The sequence below is a fragment of the Lonchura striata genome, chromosome 4 (genome assembly GCF_050655825.1).
Source record: "Lonchura striata isolate lonStrDom1 chromosome 4, ASM5065582v1, whole genome shotgun sequence".
NCBI classification, from domain to species: Eukaryota; Metazoa; Chordata; class Aves; order Passeriformes; family Estrildidae; genus Lonchura; species Lonchura striata.
This window is the reverse complement of record NC_140706.1, coordinates 29,815,471-29,839,073: the sequence shown is the minus strand read 5'-3', so window position 1 is coordinate 29,839,073 and position 23,603 is coordinate 29,815,471. Positions and strand designations below refer to the sequence as shown.

Below are 23,603 nucleotides of genomic sequence, written 5' to 3'. Positions count from 1 at the left end.
AGAAGCAGAAATCGTAGCTGAAAACACTAAGGAAGAACAAAAAGCCTTTTTGCTGTATATTACCATAAGAATCAAGAATCTTGTCAGATAGTCTAGTGAAGACTACAGACACAAAAGGATATTAGAAAATAACTACTGCAACATATTTTTGCCAACTTTTGGCTCTCTTCAATGAAGATTACTAGGAAAGTAATTTAAAGGTGTTAAAGAGGTGGTGGGGGGAAAAAAGACAACCAGAAATGCTACACATAATTTCAAAAGCTCATAATCAATTGAGAAGTTCAAGAGTCTCACATTTAACCATTATCTGTAATCTTTTATTCACATAACCATGTTCCTGTTACTGAAGCATTTCAAATTCCACAGTTAAACACTAATACAGTGAACAAACCTTTGGACATTATTCTGCTGCCAATTCAGTTGAGTGTAACACTGGTTTAATTGATGCATAATAAGATTTATTTGTGAAGATGCAACATTATTTGGCATCATGCTGTAGGGGCCTGTGAGCAAGGTCTGTAGAAGGCAAGAGAGAGTCTGTGGAAAGAAAATATGTAACAGTGACCAAATCACAAAAAACAGAATCTACTGCTAGAAAGAGTTAGAAAGAGAATAAAAGAATAAGAACAGCAAAATAATCGTTCTTCATATCTACCTGCTGATCCTGCATCAAAGTTTGACAAATGCTGACACTAAATTCATGCTGTTTCTTCAACTGATTGATCTGCTCTTGCCATCTTTCCTTTTCTTCCACATAGGAAAGCTCAGACATCCACCGAAAATTCTCCTGACGCCGCATACTTATGTTTTGCTGTTGCCTGGTCTTAGACACTGGACGATAATTTCCATCTGCTGAAAGGGGATGGCAATTTTTCCACCTGAGTTGGGAAAATGTGAGGAATAAGGACAAAATCAGATAATTCACACAACTAATGATACCTCCATTATTCAAATTATATTTAAGTTGTACATCAAAAAGCCACATGGCAGAGGCCAGCTAATCATACATGCCATTTTGTCTATCTAAAATAATCCTAAACAAATGGAAAATAGGAGCCCCCCACCTGGCTATGACTGTCAAAAAAAGAATGGCTAAGGATGTGTCTGGGTCTTGTTTTTAGTATTTTCCATTACTGCTAACATATACTCAATGAAAATAGAAGCCACCAACATAATATACTGACAGGTCCAGCCCCTGATTAGCCCATTGTCTACTAAAATCATTTTGGTATCCAAGCCAGAAGAAAGAACTGCAGATACATACATTATTTTTAACATGGCATTTTCATCTAATCACACAAATGTTGTGAAGGAAGTCAATCAGGTAAACAAGAGTTAAAATTATTCACTATAATTACAAAATAGTTTTCACAACTACAGAAACCAGCAATTTAGAAGGAAAAAATTCAGTTAGTTTAATGCTCTGAACTACTGTTTTTGAAGAGACTGATCACAGCAAAAATTTCACATAGACTGATTATCTTTTCAACTGGTTAAAAATAAATAGGAACATCAGGAGCCACTGCCATACACCTGGAGAGCTCAAAGACTGAAAACAAAAGAAATCACCAAGTCTGTTATATGCATTGCAGCTACAAAGACTTAGACAAGAAACTGCCACAACACATAGCCCCCTAACAAGCAGAAAGATATTTTCCTTTGCTGTGAGGATGCCTTGTAGTTAATGCAATGCTTCTTCCACCCTCTTCCAAATACACTCAGACAAGCATCAGATCAACAAATAATGCTACTTACCTATCTTTGTTTCCTTTAACAAAATATGCATTTTCCGGTATGTTGTTATTGGGATAAACAGAGAAACTGTCATTCAAACTTGATGCATCTTCTTCCTCTTCTTCTGCCTGACCAACTCCATCAGAGAGATAACCGTCTTCATCTCCGTTTTCTTCCTCTAGGGCACACTGGGTAGAACCTCCCCAGGTAGCCATTGTCCTAGTGAACATTGCAGGGTCAGAGAGAAAAGTGGTGTTTGGAAAAAGAGTATTTGTTTTTCAATTTTATGACAAATTATTAAAACAATCTGTTGACAATTGCAAGTCTATCTGCAATTAATCAAGCTGCACCAAAAAGAATTAAAACATTCTGAATAGCAGCAGTAGTGTGCCCATATGGCCAAGAAGGCCATTAGCAACCTTGCCTACATGAGGAATAGTGTGGCTAGCAAGATCAGGGAAATCATTCTTCCCCTGTACTTGGCACAGGTTAATCTGCACCTTGAGTGCTGTGTCCAGCTCTGGGCCCCTCAATTTAGGAAGGACATTGAGATGCTGGAGCCTATCCAGAGAAGGGCAACAAGGCTGGTGAAGAGTCTGGATCACAAGTCCTATGAGAAGTAGCTGAGGTAGCTGGGGTTATTTAGCCTGGAGGAGTTTTAGGTGAGACCTATCTACAACTGCTTGATAGGAGGGTGTAGCCAGGTGAGGGGTCAGCCTCATCTCCAAAGCAACCAGTGACAGGACATGAGGACAATCTTAAGCTGAGTCAGGGAAGGAAACTGGACATTAGTGATTGACTGGGCATTGGAATGGACTGTCTAGAGCAGTGGTTGAGTCATTGTCCCTGGAGGCATTTAAGGAAAAGACTGGATGTGGCACTCAGTGCCATGGTCTCATTGGCAAGGTAGTGTCAGGTCATATGTTGGACTCAACCTTCAAGGTCTTTTCCAACCCAGTTGATTCTATGATTCTCACCAATGCCAACTTGCATTCTGCTTCTAATACTGGGACAGATAAATGAAATTAATGCCTGTATTGGACATGTATTACTTTACTATGCTATAAAATGGGTAAAGATGAAAAAAAAATACTCTAATTATTTGGCATTTTCCATGCATTTTCTTCTTCTTTGGTGATTCTTTTCCCCACTGGTAGAACAGAAGAGACTAAATATGCTGGGAAAACCTATAAATCTGGCAAGTTGCTGAGTAAAGTCACTTCACAAGTCAAGAAATTAATTTCCTGCTCTGTTAAATCATCATATTCAGTGGTCAGATGAACACAGGAAACTGCCCCCAACACTGACATCCTAATAAACAATGGAAGCATCCATTGATGAATACAGAATAACTTGTGCTCTTACTTTTCAGTCCTGCTCTGCTGTGGAGTACACCGAGCTTCTGACCCCTCACTTTTAACAGATGCAGCAACAGTAGATATTGTTTCTGCGAGCTCTCTCCTTCTCTGATCTTCAGCCATTAAAGCTTCAAGTTGCTTTCTTCTCTGTCGCAGTTCTTCTCTTAAAATCTCGTGTCTTCTCATCTCAGACCACAACTGCTTGCGGTAAAATGGAAGAATTAGAATATAATGCTACCGTAATTTCAGGAAAGAGTAAGTAATATCCAGATCAATATTTAAGACAATTTCAGGGGAAAAGATGAAGAAAGATGCAAAGATAAATCAGGCTTCAACAAAAACTTTCATCGTTTTCTCAAAGGATGACCTGCCTACAGTATATGATATTCAGTGTTCACGGTAAAACTTCTAAATTAATTAAACTTTTACATTAATATTTAGTAACAACTGCTGTATTTGGGGGAGAATATCTTGCCAGTTCAAGTCAGTATTTCCTTCTTTCCAGAAACAAAATAAAGAAGTTATACATGCTTTTGTTAAAATAGCTACTACTCTGTTCCCCAGGCCAGCTACTTAAAATGTGTCCAAGCAACCTGTAACATCTTACTAAACCCTTTTTAAGTCACTGCATATCAAGTATGAAATACCTCACTGCCTACTGGTACAGATTCATCACACGCAAATAAAGGCTTGCCAGCTGTGTTACACTCATTCATGGCTGGAGTTGATGTTGCTTGTGAAGTCTGTCTATTTGCAGGGCAGTTACCCAGGCCAGCTGACAACTGAAAGAGAAAGCAAAATGGCAAGGCACAATATAACAGCTTTCTAAAACTTACCTGCAGTTAAAACCCAGCACAGTTAAGGTTTTATGAGGCTAGAAAGTCAGTATCCTGGGAAAAGGATTTTTGAATCAAGGCTAAATATTTATTTCAAAACTTATCTAGGAATCAACAAAACAATTTATGTATTATTATATAATGCTCTAGATGCACAGTATTGATAATTTACTGCTCACTTCACAGAAAGAAGTTATCTTCAAAGATCGTGAAAACAGGAAAGCCCTGTAGAGTTAAGTTAAAATGCAATGAAGCGTTGATCACGCTTACCAGACACATCATCATTTCAAAATACCAGCAAATTACTACTAAGAGAAGTAAAAAAGCAGTGACTGACCAGTATGGACAGACAAATTTCAGGCTAAAAGTAAGACAGAAGGTTCTGTATCTTTGAAGACTCTGTCAAGGCTTTTGAAGACAAACCACTGTGAAATTAACCACTGAACAAGAACCATTGAAAAGTGAATGACATAAGCAAAACACAAGGTTTAAAAATCCACCTGCTTACACTATACAAGTATTACCAATTTTAAACTTTTTCCAATTTTCATAAGGAAAAAATGGTGAGCAAGATATTTTATGTGTCTTTGCTCAACACCTTAAGACAGCAAAGAAATACATTCTACCTACTTGAAGGTCAGGACAAGCTTTCTGTAGCACTTGAATTTTTTCCTGGATTTCAAACAGTTTTCTTCTTTCTTCTTGTAACTGCTTAAGCTCCCGTTGCTGCTGCTGAAGTTTAGCTTCATAGAACTTCTCTCTGTGTAAATAAGTTATCCACATGTTACTTGGCAAGATGTTGCCTAAGGCACAGCTCTACCATCCTCTGACAAAGTCTTACCTTGCTTTTTCATTCAGTCGCACATCTTTTTTTAACTTGTTGGAACTTGCTCGGACATTGTTTGGTTGTTGCTTTGTCTCTTCCACCTCACCCAACAAGTCACCAATATTAGACATATTTGCAATTGCTCCTTGAGGTTCTGGATCATCATCCTGAAAGGATGTCAGAAAGGCAATTAGACTATTTCCAAGTTGATACAAAAAAAATTAACATAGCTAGTTTGTCAGGTTTGTCTAGTTTGATTTTTTTCAAAACTAATCAGTATGAATAGCTTTATCTTTAGTACAAATCAAAAACTGAGAAGCCACTGTCACCATGGCATCATGACTTTAAGATAAACCGAGTTAATTAGAGACTTTAAAATTATTTAGTTCAACCTCAACTACTGAAACTTCCACTCTAAATACAAATATTTGTCTCATTTTAGAAGTATAAACCACTTGCCTGTGACTCAGTGGATGGAAAGATACAAGCATATGAAGAAAGAACAAGGAGGAACAGAAGGACACTGAGGTGAACAAGACTGCTTATTTACCACAATCAGTGAACTTAAATATTAACAATAACAAAACTGCCCTTGAAAACTTAATCTGAAATATTTTTGAGAAAGTCCAACTGGTTTTCTATTCTGCTATTTTTTTTCATAATTTCTGTATGAAAGCTGTAGCCACTGCTGCTTTTTTTTTCCAATGTCATCATTTTTCATAAAGACTCTGCCGAACAGGAGAGATCACTGGTGACCAAGAATGACACAGCTCACAGACCTACTGTATCTTTGCTGAGATTACATACACATAACAAGCCTTGGAATTATGATGATTGAAGATATGCCATTAATTAGGCCATTTATCAAGGAAGCTGCTGAATCATCTCCAATTCTGATTTATACCACTGGACAGTTAGCACCTCTATAGTGATGATAAAAACCAACACTGATCTAGATGCTGACAAATAATACAGGAGTATTATCTTGATATAACAATATTGTGTTTATATTGTTGCTATTGTAAAACATAAGTTCCAACTGAGCTTGATTTTAAAGTTCTCACATAAAGCCTTTTTATTTCTGATACACCTATGTGCATTCAGTATGCAGACATTGCAGCAGATGGTGCTCGAATGTGAGCATTCTGAAGGGACATTAGATCCATGACATTGTGCTGCTAACATCACTAAATCAGTGTGAGATATTCTAAATTAAAAACACTTCCAACTTATAGCTGGGCCTCAAAACTCTCAAAATAAACAAAACCACTGCCTCCAAACCAAAATACTTCAAGTCAAATATTTTGCAACATCCAAAGATTTTAATGAAAAATGTTCCTTGTTGATTGAACCTATGGTTTAAAAACCTAAACATATTGAATGTTCAGTATAATCTTAAAAATGTCTAATATTTTAAAAAATAATACTGATCTACTTCTTGGATTGTATTTTGTAACCCAGTGCTAAGGTTAAATATAAAGACCACTGTTCTCTTAGGCTAGCATCCTCCAAGAAAATTCCTGAACTGAACCTCAGAAGTAGCACCTTTGAAATCAAAAAAATCAAACAGTATCTCTTTTTCCCTAGACTATAAATAAGTATTTTACATGTTACATTAAGCAATTTTTCCCTATCAGAAGGTACAGATAACATGAAACAGCAAATGCTAAATTTTTGTGCACAAGTTTATATTTGTAACATACCTGCACCATAGCAGCAAGGTTTTGTAACTGTCTAAGCTTCTGTTTTGCAGCTATAAGCCTATTGATCTTCTGCTCAAACTCTGCATCTCCAGCCATATCAGCCAGGCTGCTTCTGTGACTAGACATGGAATCTTCACTAACTCGATCTTCTTGCACTTCATCATCTTCACCCTGGGGTAGATTCTCCCTATTATGGCAGTCTGGAAACAGGGAGAGGAGGAAACAAAACATACCAAAGATATTACTGAACTCACTGTAATTACTGGGCATTAGAAAAGTAATAGCTTAATGGTAAGGCCCTTGAAATTTCTGCTCATCGAACAAGGATCTCCAAAACTCTGTGCAGCTATCAGAGTTATTTGTACTAAGAAGTAAAACTATTGCAAGATTTTAGAACATACCTAAAGCAGAAGACATTTTTAGAGTCCTTATATTAGCAGCAGATCGGTTGTTTATTTCACAGTCTGTATTAAGATGTCTTCCATCTCTGTTATTAGTTCCACACTGTACATTTGAGTTGCTATTTATTTCACTCCAACTACTGATTCCTTGAGGGTTTCTATGGTGAAATAAATTACTCATGTTAACTTTTTAAAAACTGGTATGGATACAATTTTACTTTAGTCTTCTTCTACCTAGCTTTTTTACAAATAGGTGTTCTGACCCCTCTCCCTAAAAAAACCCAACAAAACCCCCAAACAAACTTCAACTCCATATAAAATCCATCCAGACATTGGGAAGTTTTCCATATTCATCTCTCCAACAGATTACTTTTTTTTAAAACAATCAAAGCAGCTTTAAATTATGCCCTGCTAGATCTGCAACAATACATTAGGTCTTACATGTATATGTCTACATTATAGAAGCTTTATATGATGCATAGCTAACTGACTGTTCATTTCTACCAGGTGAAGATCCTTAATGCACACAGGTGCCAGACTATAGCTATCAATGCCCCTGTAAACTTAAGGGTTTTTACTCTAATTCTCTAATCTAAGACTGTAACCTTCTAGTGAAAGTCCATACACATAATTCAGTGCTTAAACCCAAAGGAATTACAGATTTTTGAAGTCTTATAGCGATTTTCTAAATGTTCACACTTATCTAAATAAATAAGACACCAAGGATTAGATAATTACAAGACATCTGTGTAACAGTTACCTCAAATTAAAAAAAACCTGTAATTTTGTTAATGTAATAAGCACAGATTTAAATTACTTCTGGTTGACTCAAAGTATTTCAGGTTTCCTGAAGCAAAAACTCAGCTACAAACACTTTGGATAACAAAAAATACAACAACCTAATATTTGTAATAGGCTGTGGATCTTCATGCTCAGAATCACTTTCTGATTCTTCTGTTTCTTCCTCCTCCTTAGTGTTTTCATTTACAGCATCTGTCATCATATCAGATGTCTGCTCATAGTAGTGAACTAACTCACGTAACTCATTCAGTCTCTTACGAACCTCATTTAGCTTCCTGAGGAGGAAAAAAAAGAATATTTAATCTGTTTTGCCATATTATACTCATCTATGAAGAGTTAAAAAGAATATATGTGCTTTAAAGTTCTTAGAGTTTACTGCCAGTTTCCAAGCTATAAGAACTTCACACTTGAAGCTCTCAATTCAGTTAACTGTATTGGATTGCTTACTAAGTAGTCTGTAATACTAAATTAGGTAGATCAAAAAATGGAAATAGTTACTTAACACGAAACTTATTAAAAAAGTAACATGCCAAGTTACTAAAGCAAAGACTGGAAAAAAATTAAAGAACTTTTACTGAAGCTTTTCTGTTGGATTTAGATTTTCATCCTCTTCACTCTCATTCTGAGAAACCAGGGAATCAGGAGGATAGGGAGCAGATGCCAGACTATTTGTTTCACCATTGACAACAGTCGCTATGCCTACAGGACCAGATGCAGCTGAAGTTGTACTTCTTTGATCAACACTCCTTTGAGGAGAACCTGAAGCAGGAAAAACTACAGAAAAGAAATACAGCTTATGTGAACAATTCATAATAAGGAATCTGCTTAACTGAATTGTATTAAAATAATGACAGATTATCAATACACAAAACAGCAGTTAATAACTTCTTTCCTTAGCAAAGCAAAACGTTTTTTCTTAAGTTTCATTGCATGCAATGTCAATAGACAGTGAGTAATAAGGTGGCTTTTGTAAACAAGATTTCAGTTATTCCCTTTTAGCTTTATCAAATGTCAGAAGCAGAAGCTTTCATTCTGTGAATCTGCCCATACAGATTTTTCAAGATTTTATTTAGGGCTACATTTCCTTTTTATATAAATTTAACATTTTAGAATTTTGATCAAAAGAAAAATCCTAGCAATTTTTTCATCTCTGCTAAGATTTTTGTCCATTTTTGCTTCTTCCAGCTACATGAAATCATATCCCAATATGTTCATATTATATGCATTAAATACATATAGAAAAACAAGTACAGTAACATAACTATTAAATCAGCATGTCCTTCTCCAAGTGCATGCTTCAAGGCCTCATTTCTCAATAATAACCAAAATATGCTGTGATCACCCTTCAGAAGTTTTCAACCACAGGACAAACATCACCAGTACAAATGCATTGTTAGAAACAGAGAGCGAGAGGAGCAAGTGAACAGGTCTGCATCGATAAGCAGAGCACAAAGCCATTAAAAGAAAAGTCCAAAGCTCTAGACCAGTCAGACATGTAAGGCCCTCTAGAATGGTCTGTGATTGAAGTCCCTGCCATGAGTGCACACGAAAGGCTTTTGACAGAGAGGGACTACAGCCATATAGTCCTAAAGCTACTAACACATGAAGTGCCGAGTACACAAATGCAGACATACTGTGATAAAAACACACAAAGTTCAAGTTAATATGGCTCTTTTTTTCACAAGCCAGATGTGTCACAGACAAGCCTTGAAAAAAAAAATTCATCACATCCTCATATTAGTCATCTTCAGTGTTATAAACCAAAGTGCTAATAGACACTCATCATCATTAATTATAGAGTTTTTCGTTAAGACAGAAACTTGCACAGCATTAACACCATTTACATTAATATTGCCCCAGCACAGTTTTTATCACCTGTATTTCATTGACCAAGTGCAATCTGAAAGACAATGTTACAAAACATGCACATTAAAAACATGGTATTCATGACAAAAATACAGTTCTGTCTATACTGACTTACAGGAAGAGTTATTTAGATGCTGGTCACGAAGTGTATGAAGTTCTCCTAATAGTTTGTCCATCTTTTGCTTTTTACCCTGCAACATTCGCATCTTGTTAAAAAGCTGTGTCTTCTCATCTGACTGGTGTTCAGACATTGAAGAGTTTCTGCTTTGTGAAATCTCTCTGGTAAGTGAAAGGCTTTCTGCTTGCCTTCTATTGTCAGGCACAGACTGTGTCTAAAAAGAGTAATTCCATTTTATTCAGAGTACTACAATAAAAGGTAAATAAATTGTAAGAAACAAGAAGTTTTCTTATGGACCTTCAATACGCAGCACCAGAATCAACACCAAAGCAAAGAGTATTACAAAGGGAAATATACTGAAAACACTCTAATGACATTCCAATAATATATGGAGTTAATAATTAAATTGCAGTAAAGCAACTCTAGACCTCCATGGAAACCCATGAGACTCAAAGCATAGATCAGTCAGTTAATAACTCCTATGAATTTTCAAGTTTGCTGAGTTTTTCAGTTTGGGGGCAACTCTGATAAATTCACTAGCAAATACAGATGAGCAAAACAAACACTGAACTGCACTGGTAAACAGAATAAAAACTGATAGTGGCAAAATCTATACGGTACCATCTCAGGACTAACCTGTGAATCATGAAGTTGGTTGTGAAAGCGTTGAATTAAGTCATTCAATTCTTCGTTCAGTTCTGATGTAAGACTCACTCCTGAAACACTACCTGTAGTTTCTGTTACAACTGGGCATACAGAAAAAGGGGGAAATATAAATATTTTTCCACAGCAATGAAATAAAGGCTATTTAAATAAAAATGTGTGGTTTAGCAACGTCAATATACTGACCCTCTAAAAATACAGCACGTATTTTTAATTTTGTGTCCTTTCCACCACTTTTACTCTTGAAAGACGGCTTCTGCTACAAAAATACTAACAAGACAACTCAGAGCTGCTTTGTAAAGGACCATAAAAAGGGACTTCAGGCTTGCTCTGTGTTTTGCTAAAAAGTTCAGAGCAAAATGAAAGCAACCAATTTGTCTAAGGCTGATAGAAACTTATCAGAAATAAAACTACAATAATTTAATATAGCTAAACTGACAACAGTGGAGGTAATTTCTTTTTCTCAAAATAATAAATTAACGAGACACCAAGCTTTCATAATGGTGTAAGTTGCAATATTTACATCTGCAACTGGAGTCTTGGAAGTTCGTTCTTCAAAAAGCTTTGAGAGAAATAAATTTAAAAGAAAGCTTTTTGCCTCTGCCTCAAAAATTCATATTCAAACAATACTACATATGCAACTGGCAGTTGAAAGACCCAAGTAATTCTTCCTATTTTCCCCCAATATAAACCAATAGCTCATAAGAAAAGTCAAACACAAATATTATTTATTTTCCCCCAGAGATTATGACTTCATTACACAAACAGTAAAGTTTCACTGTTTTCAAATTTTGAAAACATTTATTTTGCCATAAATTGAATTTGAATCTTAACATTGAGTAGACCAATTCTTAGGAGAAAAGCCTACACTTCTGGGATTTTACAGGTAAACCACAGTAATCAGCTCTGAGTTTTTAAATGACCCATCATTTTATAATGTTACATTGTCAACTCTTCAGAAAGAGGCTTTGCAATTAAAAAAACATTTTCAATGTGTATTTCACAATTCCAGCTTTAACCATTCAGTCAGCATGCTAACATGATATAAGAGACACCATCATTTCACATACCAGAATCATCCAGGACAGCAATGGCTTGCTCTGCTTTATGCTGCAAAGCAAGAAGAGCTGCCTGTCTCCCTTGAAGAGCCTTTAATTCCTCCTGCTGTTGTAGCATTCTTTTCAATAAATCATGCTGTTTCTTCAAGTTCTCCAACTCCTCTTTAGCTTCCTGTTGAGGATCTCTGGCCTGCAAAAGATGGAGCAACATTACCATAAATACAACCATTTACCTGTTGGGAACTAGTAAAAGAAGTGTCAAAGCAAGAACAACTTGCATGTAAATTAACAGCCTGGTTAATGGAAAAATGGAACAGCTTCACCTTTCTGATAGGCCTTTATCTAAAAATAAACCTCATACATCCAACAGGAAGAAGCCTGTACTACATGCTTATAGCTCCGGAGGGTTTAAGTTTTCTTTTTCTTTACAAAGCCAGTTGGCTGCCCTAATGTGACCCAAAGACTAACCCAAGCTTCCCTCTGTCTTTTAAGTCATAACTGAGGGTATTAACCTTTAAGACTCCTAAAGGTAAGCAAGATAAGGCATTGCATCATGGAGCTACATAAAACACAAGATGGCAATTGATTTACTAGCCTAAAATCTCTAGAATTTTCAGAAGAATGTTTTGAGCAGTAACTCATTTCTAGCCTATAATATGTTTAGTTCTATGTGCTGTATTTATGGCATTGATACTAGAATATGCCAGGTTTGGGTAAATCAATTTCATAACAAAAACATGCATAGACCCTGCCTACATTGTTTTCAAACAATATTTTGAAATAGTTCTGACAGAATGAAAGCATGCTGAGCAGTTAAAATATATTAAAACTCAGTTATTTTCCTCATCCTATGCTAATTAGGAGCTGGAGATTTGCACTAAAACTTTTACTCAAATTAATTATTTTAATGAGACATCCACAGTTAAGATCCTGATCCTCTCTGAAGTTGCATAATTGCACTTTGCACACGAAATAAGGGAAATAACAAGCATTTACAAAGAACACTACTAACTTGAAAGTATAATCTTCTATCCACATAGTATTAAGTTTCTAAACTAGAAAATTCAGTCCAAATACTCTGCATCAAATGTCAGAATGGAAGCAGGCATCTTATTAACTAAGGTATCTGGGTACTAAGGAATGCTCAACTTTCCAGCAGAGAAAGGTGAAAACATCCAGAATTCTAAACTCCTGAAAGTGTCACTAAAAGATGCACTGCAGCTAACACTGATGATTGCTGTTACACTCTCACCTTTCATATAAACAGCAGAGTAGAGGCAAAATAGATCACACACTGAAACCAGCACAGGAAGGAACAAGGGGAAGAAATGGAATAAAGATACATGTCTCAGCCGCAATCACCTATTAAATAATCCAAGCTTTATCTAAAGTACCAAATTGCTTCAGTTCATGAAAACTGCATTAACAAATGTTTCAATATTAGTTCTACATTTAGACTAGTAGCTTGACAAAACATTAAAGCCTTTTATTTTAGGGGAAAAAAAGACTGAATATAAGACTTCTAAAAAATTAAATCACAGGAAGGACAATGATATAAAAAAGCTCATAATGGGTAAAAAAAAACCATTTTAGACACTGCACCCTTTGAAAGCTTTTCCCCTTCCAACCAAATAGTTATATAAATAATTACAGAAAAACATTTGTGGAACAAGTTAAGGCTACTAATTTCTAATTTGTCTTCTCTATTTGGTATTAGTTTAAATGTGCATTGGCTGACTATCAACGTAACCATAACAAGTGTCTGAAAGTCACATTTACAGTATGTTTTCCAAAGAAGGGAACAACAAAACTTAGATTATCTACATAAAATCAGAACACCTGCTGAACAGAGTTGCATCAATGCTAACTTCAGTGCTAACAATTCAGAAGAAAAAGTTGTGAAACATTTCTATTCAAAGAAAAACATTCTAGCCAAAGACTAATTCAGTGAAAAGACAGCTGGATACAGATAAGCAATCCAGTGGGAACATTCACTGTAAGTATCAAGTACATTTGAAGCAATGAAGGGAGATGGGGGAATGGGGAAGACTAGCCTGTATAAACCCTATTTGAGGTTAAAGTAACATTTTGAAGTGTACCTTGGAAAGCAATCCATGATCCTGGCTATTAATCCCACAAGGCCAGATTTCCCTGTCATTCAGAGCAGCTCTCTCACATTTCCCTTTAGGGCTTGGTGTAACATCAATGTCTGTAACCTGTTCTTGTGAAGCTGAATTCCCTAGTTTCTCCTCAATGCGGGGCCGACAACTCAAACTAAAAGATACCTCCTGTATCGAATAGTTTAGTATGTTAGATTTTAAAATGTGCTCCAACTTAGCATGCATTTTTAAGTTACAAACCTACCCACTTTATCTTGTCAAATAATGAAAACTAGTATCTAGTAAGATCTGCTAAAGAGTGAAGACATTTTTAGTCATTTTTCAAATTTCCACAACAATAAAGTTCCATATAGAAATCAACATTATACAAACAGAAGTGTGCACTCTGCATGTAAAATATTCAAGCTGCATGTAAAGAGCACTTAGGTGCAAAATTAAGAGCCAAACAAAAAACTTAAGCACAAATTTTGCAAATATTGAGACAAATGTGAGTTTACATGGACACTTTTTAAAAAGCATACCTTTTTCTGTATTTTCTAAATTTATTTTTTTAAGTTTAAACTGCATCTTCCATGTCTATAATTTTATTTCCTTACAGAGATAGAAGGAGTTCTTATAAAGCTAAAAATAATTAGAACAGCTTCCTAATGTTTTAACTGTTTTATTTCCAAGCAAGTAAATTCTCCTTATCCATAGGACATTCAGTGTGCTAACTTGCCAGAAAGAGTACCTGCTCTCTGGTACTTTTCCTCAGTGTAATAGAAAGGAAGACACAAAACTTAAGTCATTAAAATGCTTTTGTATCTACTACAAGATGTGTTTTATCATGTTAAAAAAAAAGCTTTAATAAATAGAAAAAAGATTGGACTGTTTATCTCAGTGCTAAATTCAGAATACATTTTCTGAAGAGGTGCCCAGCTTTCCAAAAAATGAGAGAAACTTGTGTGTTACGTCTATCTTATCACTAGAAAGATGCTTGGACAATGGCCTACTAATGATACATTTCTAACTCTCCCCTCACCCAACACCCAAAAATTTTTCCCATTAACAGAAACAAACCTAGGGATGAAAATTGCATAGAAAGGTATTTCTTCCTACAAGTGACTCAACTTTATGCCAAAGTACACATTTAACTCTTCATTGTGCTTTGAAGAAAGAATAAAAGATTCAAAAGATTCTTCAGATTGCTATTGTGACAGAATCGTTACTTTTTTTTTCAAATTAAAAAAATAAAACCACACATGCATGGACACCTCCTGAACAGAGTGCTTGGGGATTTATTATTTTTCAGCTGAATTGCAGATTATGACACTATAAGACCCATGATAAAACCAAAATGAAGCCCTCATTTCTACCTCAATTGCTAAAAGGCAGCTTACCGTGGTATCTGAAGCCTCAGACTGCACATCAATGTTTAGCGATGTGCTCTCACCTACAGAACCAGATCCCACAGCTGAATCTATAGTCCGAACATCATCCTCCTCATTTTCTCTAGCCTGAAATATTTCATTGGCACAAATCAAAAGCTATATAGGGGGCAGTAAAAATGAATTATGGACGGTACTACATACCAAAATCAACAATCTCGGTAGCACCATCAAAACATAAACGGTCAACTCCTAAAAAAAGCTTACAGTGCAGAAACAAACATATTATGTTCTCAAACTTACAAGCATCTTTTGCAAAAATTTCAGATAGGATTTCTCCTGCTCTTTAAGGTCATCTATAAGGTGTGATAAACGCTCAACATTGGCCGATCTTTCATTTTTCTCTACAAGATCATCCCGCATGGAGCTGGCCTTAGCAATATAGTCGCGAATCTGAACTAGTCTGCTCACAATCTGCAAAGACACTGAAGTTACTGAATGCATTCAGCTACAACTGCAATGCACAAGACACAGCGATAGGAACAGCAAAGGAGTAATGAAAGGGGGATATGTTAGTACTTTCACTCCTCTGAGCGCTCTTCCACAAGTGGTTAAAAGTCAACAGCCTTTATACGGATAGATTTATGCATGCGGGAAGTTGCAAGGCCGAAGCACAGCTTCTGGTCAACACAGGCTAAAACACAACTGAGCTCATCAACATAGGAAAACAGTCAACTGTGAGAGAACTTTCTGGAGCCATATAAAAGGGAACGAACCTCTAAAATGAAAATTATTGTTACTTCCGTTACCAACAAGCAGATTTCTAAAGAACAATAGATGATTAAGTTTGGTTTCACATTGTCTTCAATTTCCAGAAGAGTAGGAAGTTAAATATTTCCAATAAAGATTAATACTTTGAAGAAATTTAGAAAGCAGCACTGAAGATTGAGAGTCAATATTTTGTACACTTTGTAGTTGTATAAATACCTGGCTACTGTCCATCGCTTGTTCTCCCCTTCCATCTTCTTGAGCAGACACTTGACAATTTTGCAAGAAATCCTTGCTTAGAGCAGCACCAAACAACTCTTTACACTGCGCTGATACCCCACCTTCCTTTTTTTGGGAACCTGAGGCAGGATCTTTGCTTTTGTTAGTGTTAATCTGCAGTGACAGGAAGTTGAATGGTTTTTTGTTTTCATTAAGTTGACGTTTGTTATTAGCAGCCGTTGCCCTGCCTTGAGAATCACTTCCAATGCTTCTCTATATACAAACAAAAGAAAGAACAATTGCTTTATTTTTTCATTCAATATGTCCTCAACACTGCCTCTTTTCCCTGCTTGCATTATTATTTCTACAGTATTATTAGACTGATTTTAAAGTTACCTGATCAGTCACCAGTTGGCCAAAAGTTAGCTGAAGACAGTGCCAATAATTTTTTGCCACTAAGTTTTCAGAAAGCAAATCCATCCTCCCAGAACAATGAGAACCAAAAACATTCTGTAGTTTCTCAGAATTTAATTCCTTATTTTTGCTGTGACCTCGACCTTTACTGTAGCAAAAAGCATTCTACTTCTCCAGGTACATTTGAGAAAAGAACAGTAATAAAAGAGCAACATATTCCTGTACAGAACATAATAGCTCAGAACTTCAGCTTTTCTTTAAAACCTTGTGAATAGCAACATGTTGCCCTAACATACATTTGAGGAGGAAGTTATGCCCAGCCTTTAAACTGTAAGTCAACACAATGAATCACATTGAAAAGAATCTTCACAACCAAAGAAGTTAGCAACAACCTTTGGTAAAGATGAAGCCTATGTTTTGAAATTGTTAACACAAACTTATGCCTTGTTCCAAAAGAATCAATCCCTCATACTTTTCCTTAGTTTTGGATGAGGGAAGGATGAATGTGCTGTATTTCAAAAAAAGTAGTTATGGCTCAAGAATTTGTGCCATAACGTTCTCTACTCTACTGAGAAGCAGTTTTTAATGACACTCCTCTGCTTAATCTACAAGGGTAACAATGTTCAGGATCACAAACTGGAAGTTCAAGAACAGGCTTTCAGAATAAGGTAACAGCTATTTTCAAGTAGCACACAAGTATGATGAGTAAGAAATACTGCTTTGAGGACACAGGAATTTGTTAATGGCCGAGAGCAAGAAAGCAAAGACAGCTATCACACAAACAGAGGAAAGCCACAGTCCTGAATGTTCCTTTATTTTCTTAAGTTCAAAACCAGGATTTTGATTTGGTTGTCATGGTGCCTTTTTTTTTTTTTTTTTTTTTTTTTACCTTGATCCCTTATGAAAGGATTCTTTACTCATCTGTCACTTTATTAATAGATAACGGAATACATTTTGGAATCACATTTCTAGTGGGAGCTAGTATTCATACAAACCTGATCCAGATCACTGAAGTTTATTCTTTGTTTAAGCCTTTCTAGTTCAGCCTGCTCTGGAACAGACATCTGAGTCATGTATCGAGCATGAGGAAAGCTATGAGAAGTTCTGGTCTTGCGTCGTTCCATTCCAGGTGAAGACTCTGGAGATATGTCATTAGTAAGTCTTGTTTCACCTTCCCCACTAAGCTTTTTCTTGTTTTTCTCTGAAGACCTGTTTGCTTTCTTCTGTTGACCTCTCCAGTCCTTAACAGGAAGGAGAGAGAAGAAAAAATCATATTTATAATCCACACAGACAAAAAAGGAAATGTTTGCATTCTGCGACAGAGTTTACTTCCATTTTAGAAGTAAAAATAGCAAGCCACCTTGAAATAAGCTCTAAGTTTTCTAGAGGAAACATCACTTTACAAAATAAAATTTTCTCTACTGCATAATTAAAAATAGCTTGGCAGAAAATGTTAAATGCATTAAATTAACTTCAAATGAAGTTCAAGTTCTATTTTATTTCTTTGCTGGGGACTCTTTCACTTTCAGGAGTTCAGAACTTTTTAAATTATAGTTTTCACTTTCCTGTCACCTACTGTGCTTTTGTGTCTATCCACTTCAATTACCCAAAATGCTTTCCATAAATACCTCTGTAGACCTCACAATCTCTGAATTATACCCATTACTTGCTAACATCTACCTCAAGTTTTCCAGGTAAAGCTGCACTACATGCAAAGCCATGCATGATGAGGCTTAGGAGTTTGCATTGTTACCTGCCACTAATAAAATCTAGCTAGTAGTTCTAATGTACAGCATCAAATGGCAACAAAAAGAAAAGAATAATTTTACCGTGTTGTTCAGCCGGTCATCAAGGCTCTCATTGGTCCAGCTGGGCAAATCCTGATCATTCATGCCTTCTTCAAAGGGACCACCTCCTGTTGCCATGACAAGTGATCTATAGAAAGCAATCTATAAGAAGGAGTTGAAAGAAATGTGCATTATTAAAATCAGCTTACACAGAAAATTTTAAAGATTCATGATCCGAGAAGACAACTACATATTCATTATAAGATGAAAACACAAAGCTGCTTAGGAAACTAAACTCCCCATTTACTATGCTCTGTTACTAGAAATGTATCAATGGGAAGAACACAGAAACTGGCATTAAAAAAATAAATAAATAGTAGTTGTGGGTTTGGGGCTTTTAAACCTCTGTGATCTGTGAAAGAAAGTTGGGTTGATTTTTTTTGAAGGTTTCAATTGTCCTCACTTTAAAATAAACAATACAGTGCTCAGAAAGGCTGCTTTGTAATTCATAAAGCCTTCACTTTCAGCACATTAAGTGACTGAAGACCCAGTATGTCACACTTTCACATTCATTTTAATACTGAGATATCGAAAACAGAGTACTGAATGACACACTTGTAAAAAACACAAGGAAAACAGTCATCAAGTCAAAAGGATTTTGACTTTCATTACCACTCATCAAGCTATTTAAGCAGTGAATGACCTACCACTTACATTACAGTTTCTACCAAAACCAAACAAAATAATGTGCATTTCATAGAGCTTAGCTGCTCTCCATCAGTGTCACTCTAAGCAATATAAAGCAACTTAAATGTTTGAAGTTTTCATTTCTTGTTTTGACATTAGAACTAAAAAAAAACTTTCAAAGTTGAAAGATCAGAAAAAGTATTCCTTTATGAGAGTAAAATTAGATTAGCCTGTTCCAAAAGGTGAAGAATACATAGCTAACTGTATTTACTAAGTGCTGCTGGCACAATTCCACTGGAGAAAGCTACAAAATTTACCTATGAAGAACTGTAACAGATGCAGAAGAAAAGAAGTCTTGCAGATATTTACTCTCTCCTGCTCATTTCCACTACTATGTTAGGACATAACCCTAAGCTTAACTGAAAAAATAAAAATATAGAAGTTGATAGGAACCACTTTCTCATCATTTTACTGCAACTATTTCATTCTAATTTTCACAGAGTGCAGGTGAAAAAATAATTCAAAACTAAAGATTAGGAAGTAGATAAGAAGCTTGTTCGTTTTTTAGTATCAGTTCCAGAAAGGAAAACAGATTAATCTCGAATTAAGTTTAAAAGCTCTCCTAGTACACCTATCTTGCTTAGGTATAGGATTCAATCAAAATCCCACAGTACAGCCCTCTCAAGAGGCACACTTACAAAGCAGTATTCCTATGCAAACACAGCCAATGACTAAATCATAAAGGAAATAGGATCTACCAGGCATGCTCCTTACACCATAACCACATCTCCACTCGGCAGTGTGCCAGCCCAGGTCACGGTAATGTGGTTAGGAGTCATTCCGCTTCTGCATCTCACAGCCACAATCAGAACACACCCAGAACAGGTGTAAGTGCCTGATGCTTTGACAACTATGCCCTGCTGTCCCTGCACAAGAACTCATACTCCCTTCTTCATCCCAACAGAAGTGCCCACTAGGCCATGCAACCAGAGGGTACATCCCATAAAAAGTTCACTGGGAAGCTGATGCCAAAACTTATAAGCATTCAAAGCAAATGCGTAATTATCAGTTTAGAAATAGTCATGATTTTAACGAACTATCTTCAGTTACAGAAAAAGTGTTCAGCTTTGTAGATGTGCAGGACCCAACATTTCAACGGACACTGTGTCCTGACCTATGTCACCGAGCATAATGAGGAAGATTAGAGGCCATCTGGGTTTACAGTCCAGTTCTGTAAGCCGTTTCCTCATCATCATGTTATATAATTCTACTAAAACCATAGCAAAAGTAGTTTTTTTCCCTATCTTCCACTGTAAAAATAAGTGGCAGTATTCATCTTTACATAATACAAGTAACTACTCACATTCATTTTTTCAAAAACTTTCACAAAACCTGTTCTCAACTATCTTTGCTGTAGGAGACTCTCACTACCTCTGAAGTAAGTTCACTGCCCCAGATGGAATATTGTGAATAACAGGACTCTCAAACACAGAGACCCAGCATACACCAACATCCCTGATAAACACAGCTCAAAAATAACAGTATCTTCATTATTTCCAGCAAGTGGATTTTAAAGTGTTCTAACAGAAGCATCCCCTTACCAAAAAAAGCTTCTAAACATTCCTATCATAGTCTTATATACCTCCAAATTAACTATAATCAAGCAAGTTTAAGGTCCAAGAGCTCTGATGGTATATTACCTCTTTAACTCAGTTGAAAAACACAAAGAGGTTCAGCTAGGTTTTTTCTTCTTTCACATGAAGCTGTGCTTTCCACCTCCACATCCACATTTCACCAATATGCATTTTTTCTTTGCTTTCACTTTACAAGCTATTTCTACAAAAAAATATTCTATAAAGCTTTGCTACCTTCCCATTATCCACCTATTTACCTACAGCAACCTATTGCCAATTTCAGGTTCATGCAAGTCACAGGATCTGTACAAAAGCTTTTGAGCATGTGTCCACTGCCGTACGAGATTTATGAGGGATTTGAGAAAAAAGAATTTCAACTATACTTCCTACAGAAATAATAACTTCAAATAGCATGCAGAATTATAGGCAAAACATGTTAAGAGTCAAAACATTTTGTACACGTATCAGCAATATGCAGATGGCACAGAAGAAACACTACTTAACACTCAAGCAAATCAAAGGTATGTACTTCAAAAAGGCTTTTTATCTACAGTAAAGATGCTCTTGAGAATTTTTTCCTATAGCATTCATGTGAACGCAGGGGCTCTCTAGAGCACCTAATACTGCAAAGAGAAAACTTTTGACAAGTGAAAAAAATTAAATGGAAAACAGAAAGTCCTGAAGAGCCATCACAGCACCATAAAGGCTGAAAACGGGGCCAAACATTTCTTTTTAAGTTTAGCTTTTTAGGACGTACGCTCCACACTGGACATTAACTCCTTAAAAGCAAACCACGCAGTATCATCACACAGGAGCAGCCAACAGAGCAAATCCTGTCCCGCCGCAGCGGACAGCTCTCACACGAGCTGCACACTCACACACCCTGGCTACGGGCGGTGTGTCCGGCACTTCAGCTTCCAGCGCCCGCAGGCTCCGCCGTCCCGACCTGCTCCGATCCCAACGGCGGGCGCCGAGCGCAGGCCCGGCGGGGCTCGCCGCCGCCAACAGGGCCGGCGGAGCGAGCGATGGCCCGGCGCTTCTGCCGGCCGCACCGCTCGCTGCCTGCGGCGGGCGAGACGCTCCTGGCCCGGGGGCGGCGGGCAGAGATCCCGCTCCTTCCCGGCGCCAAAGCCCGGGCGCCGCGGGGTGCGTGGGTAGGCGGGCTCTGCTCAAGGCGCCTCCACTGCCGCGAAGGCGGCGGCGTCTCCTTGGAGAGCGAACAACGCGCCCTGCCCTGCGCGAGGGGCGCGGCCCGCAGGGCCCGCCGCTACCGCACGGCTTCCCCGCCGCCCCGCGCCTGCCTCCGAGCCCACACCCGCGCGGGCCGCCGCCACCAGGGGAAAGGGACGGGAAGGGGGCAGAGCGCCGCGCGAGGGGCAGAAGGCGGCTCACCCCGCGCCGGAGGGGAGGTCACCGGCCTGGCTCCTCCTCCGCCGCCTGCCGCCACTCGCGGGGCCCGGGCTGCCCGGACGAACGTTTCGGCTTCGGGCAGCGGAGGAGCGGCGCGGCCTCGCTTCGCCCGAAGCGGCGGGACGGGGCTGCCGGAGGCGCTCACGGCGCTCCTGCCTCAGCCACCGCCGCCATCTTGGCCGCCACTCCGCCGGGGGCGCGGGGGGCGGTTCCTGGCGGAGGGATACAGACACGGAGGGACGGACGGACACTCACCGTTACTTGGAAACCTCCGCGCGCGCGGGCCCTTCCGCTGCGCACGCCCCGCCCGACCGGACCGCGGGGCGCCCGAGGGGGCCCGCGCAACCGCCGGGGCGGTCGGAGAAGAGCGGTGGGCGAAGAAACTCCAACTCCCAGCGTGCATTGTGCGGGGACGCGGCGCGCCCCGGCCCGGCGGCGGTGCCTCCTGGGAATGGTAGTTTTCCACTCAGGGCAGGCCCGCCCCATGACAGGACTGGGGCGCAGCCGCCGCTGTCTGCGGCGGACGGAGAGTCGTGTTTTTCTTACAAAATAAAATACGAAAACGGCGATAAATTCTGGAAATGCTTTTGCCTGATTGGAAGACGAGTAAAATCACGTCGAAACCCTAAGCGTGGACGAGGATCAGTTCTTGCCCTCGTTTGGAGCAGTGCCGACTACTCTGTTTCTGTCAGCCTCCGGCGTGTTTTGCTCCTTGATTTGTAGCATGGAGTTTACTTTATACTTTCCTTTGGCGAAAAAATATATAGAGAGGTTTTGGCACTTAAAAAACGATAGTTGTGCATAAAAGCCTGTGTGCTGTGCTTGACATTTAACGGAAGTGAAGAGAATCACAGAATACGCTGAGTAGGGAGCGACTCCCAGCTCCAGCTCCGGCGCTGCCCAGGACGCTGGAGTCCCACCCTGTGCCCCGGAGCATTGTCCAAGCGCTTCTTCAGCGCTGTCGGGCTCGGGGCTGTGACCACTGCTGGGGAGCCTGTTCCAGTGCCCAGCACCCACAACCTCCAACCCAAACCCCCCTGATGCGACTTCAGGCCCTGTCAGTCACCGCAGGGAAGAGATCAGTGCCTGCCCCTTCACCTCACAAGGAAGCTGTTGTCCTTCAGGGGAGTGGTCTGGGATAACACTCAGGATTTCTGTTTCAGGGAAGCTGGTATCATATACATAACTTTCATTTGGAGGCATGGTCCCTTGTCAAAATGGAAAATCCAAGTATTTTCAGCATTTCCATTACACTGAGTTTCTAAAGCAAAAGCATTTATCATTCACATAGTCCTCATAATTGATCCTGTTGGAGAAACATACTACTGGTACAACATGGAAATGTAGTTAGTCCTCATCTCTCCTATATTAGGACTTACACTATTGTATTTTGCTAAAGCAAAAAAAAAAAAAAAAAAAAAAAGGATACATGAATCCTTTTCAATGACCCATTATTTTTCTGTAATCTAGAAAAGGATTGGAAAAGCATAAAAATAAAGATGTTTCAATAAAAGTAATTTTGTTATCTCCAGCACATTCCCCCATACCAAAGTTCTAGACAATACTGAGTGAAAGAGATGAGCATGACTGCCTATTAGAGCAAAATCTTTCTCCCATTTCTACCATGAGCTACTTGTCTGTATAGCGCCAAATGAAATTACTTTGAAAACAATCTACAACAGTTTGATGGAAGCTCTCTATGTGATGAATATATATTAAAATATATATATCAATCTCTACTGCAATGCTGTAGCTAATAAAAAAGTTAGTTTATCAGCATTTTTATTATACTTTTAACTAATGTCCTATTTTTATGAACTCAGGTATCACGTC

The 23,603-nt window shown here is 38.3% G+C and overlaps 1 protein-coding gene across 42 annotated transcripts in view; it reads right to left on the bottom strand.

Moving 5' to 3' along the window:
- PCM1 (pericentriolar material 1) overlaps window positions 1-22,158 on the bottom strand; it is a 41,517-nt gene extending 19,359 nt beyond the window's left edge. For 8 of the 42 annotated variants that reach the window (XM_085578639.1, XM_085578656.1, XM_085578650.1 and 5 more), the window contains exons 1-21: window positions 22,026-22,158; window positions 18,082-18,201; window positions 17,248-17,493; window positions 15,839-16,111; window positions 15,155-15,325; window positions 14,864-14,980; window positions 13,464-13,652; window positions 11,377-11,554; window positions 10,280-10,389; window positions 9,641-9,857; window positions 8,235-8,433; window positions 7,755-7,934; window positions 6,859-7,016; window positions 6,458-6,657; window positions 4,770-4,921; window positions 4,559-4,688; window positions 3,740-3,874; window positions 3,100-3,293; window positions 1,756-1,953; window positions 656-878; window positions 392-537 (exon numbers count right to left, since the gene is read on the bottom strand). In XM_085578639.1, the coding sequence (XP_085434765.1) occupies window positions 392-537; window positions 656-878; window positions 1,756-1,953; window positions 3,100-3,293; window positions 3,740-3,874; window positions 4,559-4,688; window positions 4,770-4,921; window positions 6,458-6,657; window positions 6,859-7,016; window positions 7,755-7,934; window positions 8,235-8,433; window positions 9,641-9,857; window positions 10,280-10,389; window positions 11,377-11,554; window positions 13,464-13,652; window positions 14,864-14,980; window positions 15,155-15,325; window positions 15,839-16,111; window positions 17,248-17,493; window positions 18,082-18,177 (3,512 nt within the window). In that variant the 5' untranslated portion in view covers window positions 18,178-18,201; window positions 22,026-22,158. Of the gene's footprint in view, window positions 1-391; window positions 538-655; window positions 879-1,755; window positions 1,954-3,099; window positions 3,294-3,739; window positions 3,875-4,558; window positions 4,689-4,769; window positions 4,922-6,457; window positions 6,658-6,858; window positions 7,017-7,754; window positions 7,935-8,234; window positions 8,434-9,640; window positions 9,858-10,279; window positions 10,390-11,376; window positions 11,555-13,463; window positions 13,653-14,863; window positions 14,981-15,154; window positions 15,326-15,838; window positions 16,112-17,247; window positions 17,494-18,081; window positions 18,202-21,242; window positions 21,682-21,752; window positions 21,971-22,025 lie in introns of those variants that run through there. The other 34 variants (XM_085578640.1, XM_085578651.1, XM_085578645.1 and 31 more) reach the window with 24 other exon arrangements.
- Between the last annotated feature and the right edge of the window lie 1,445 nt (window positions 22,159-23,603).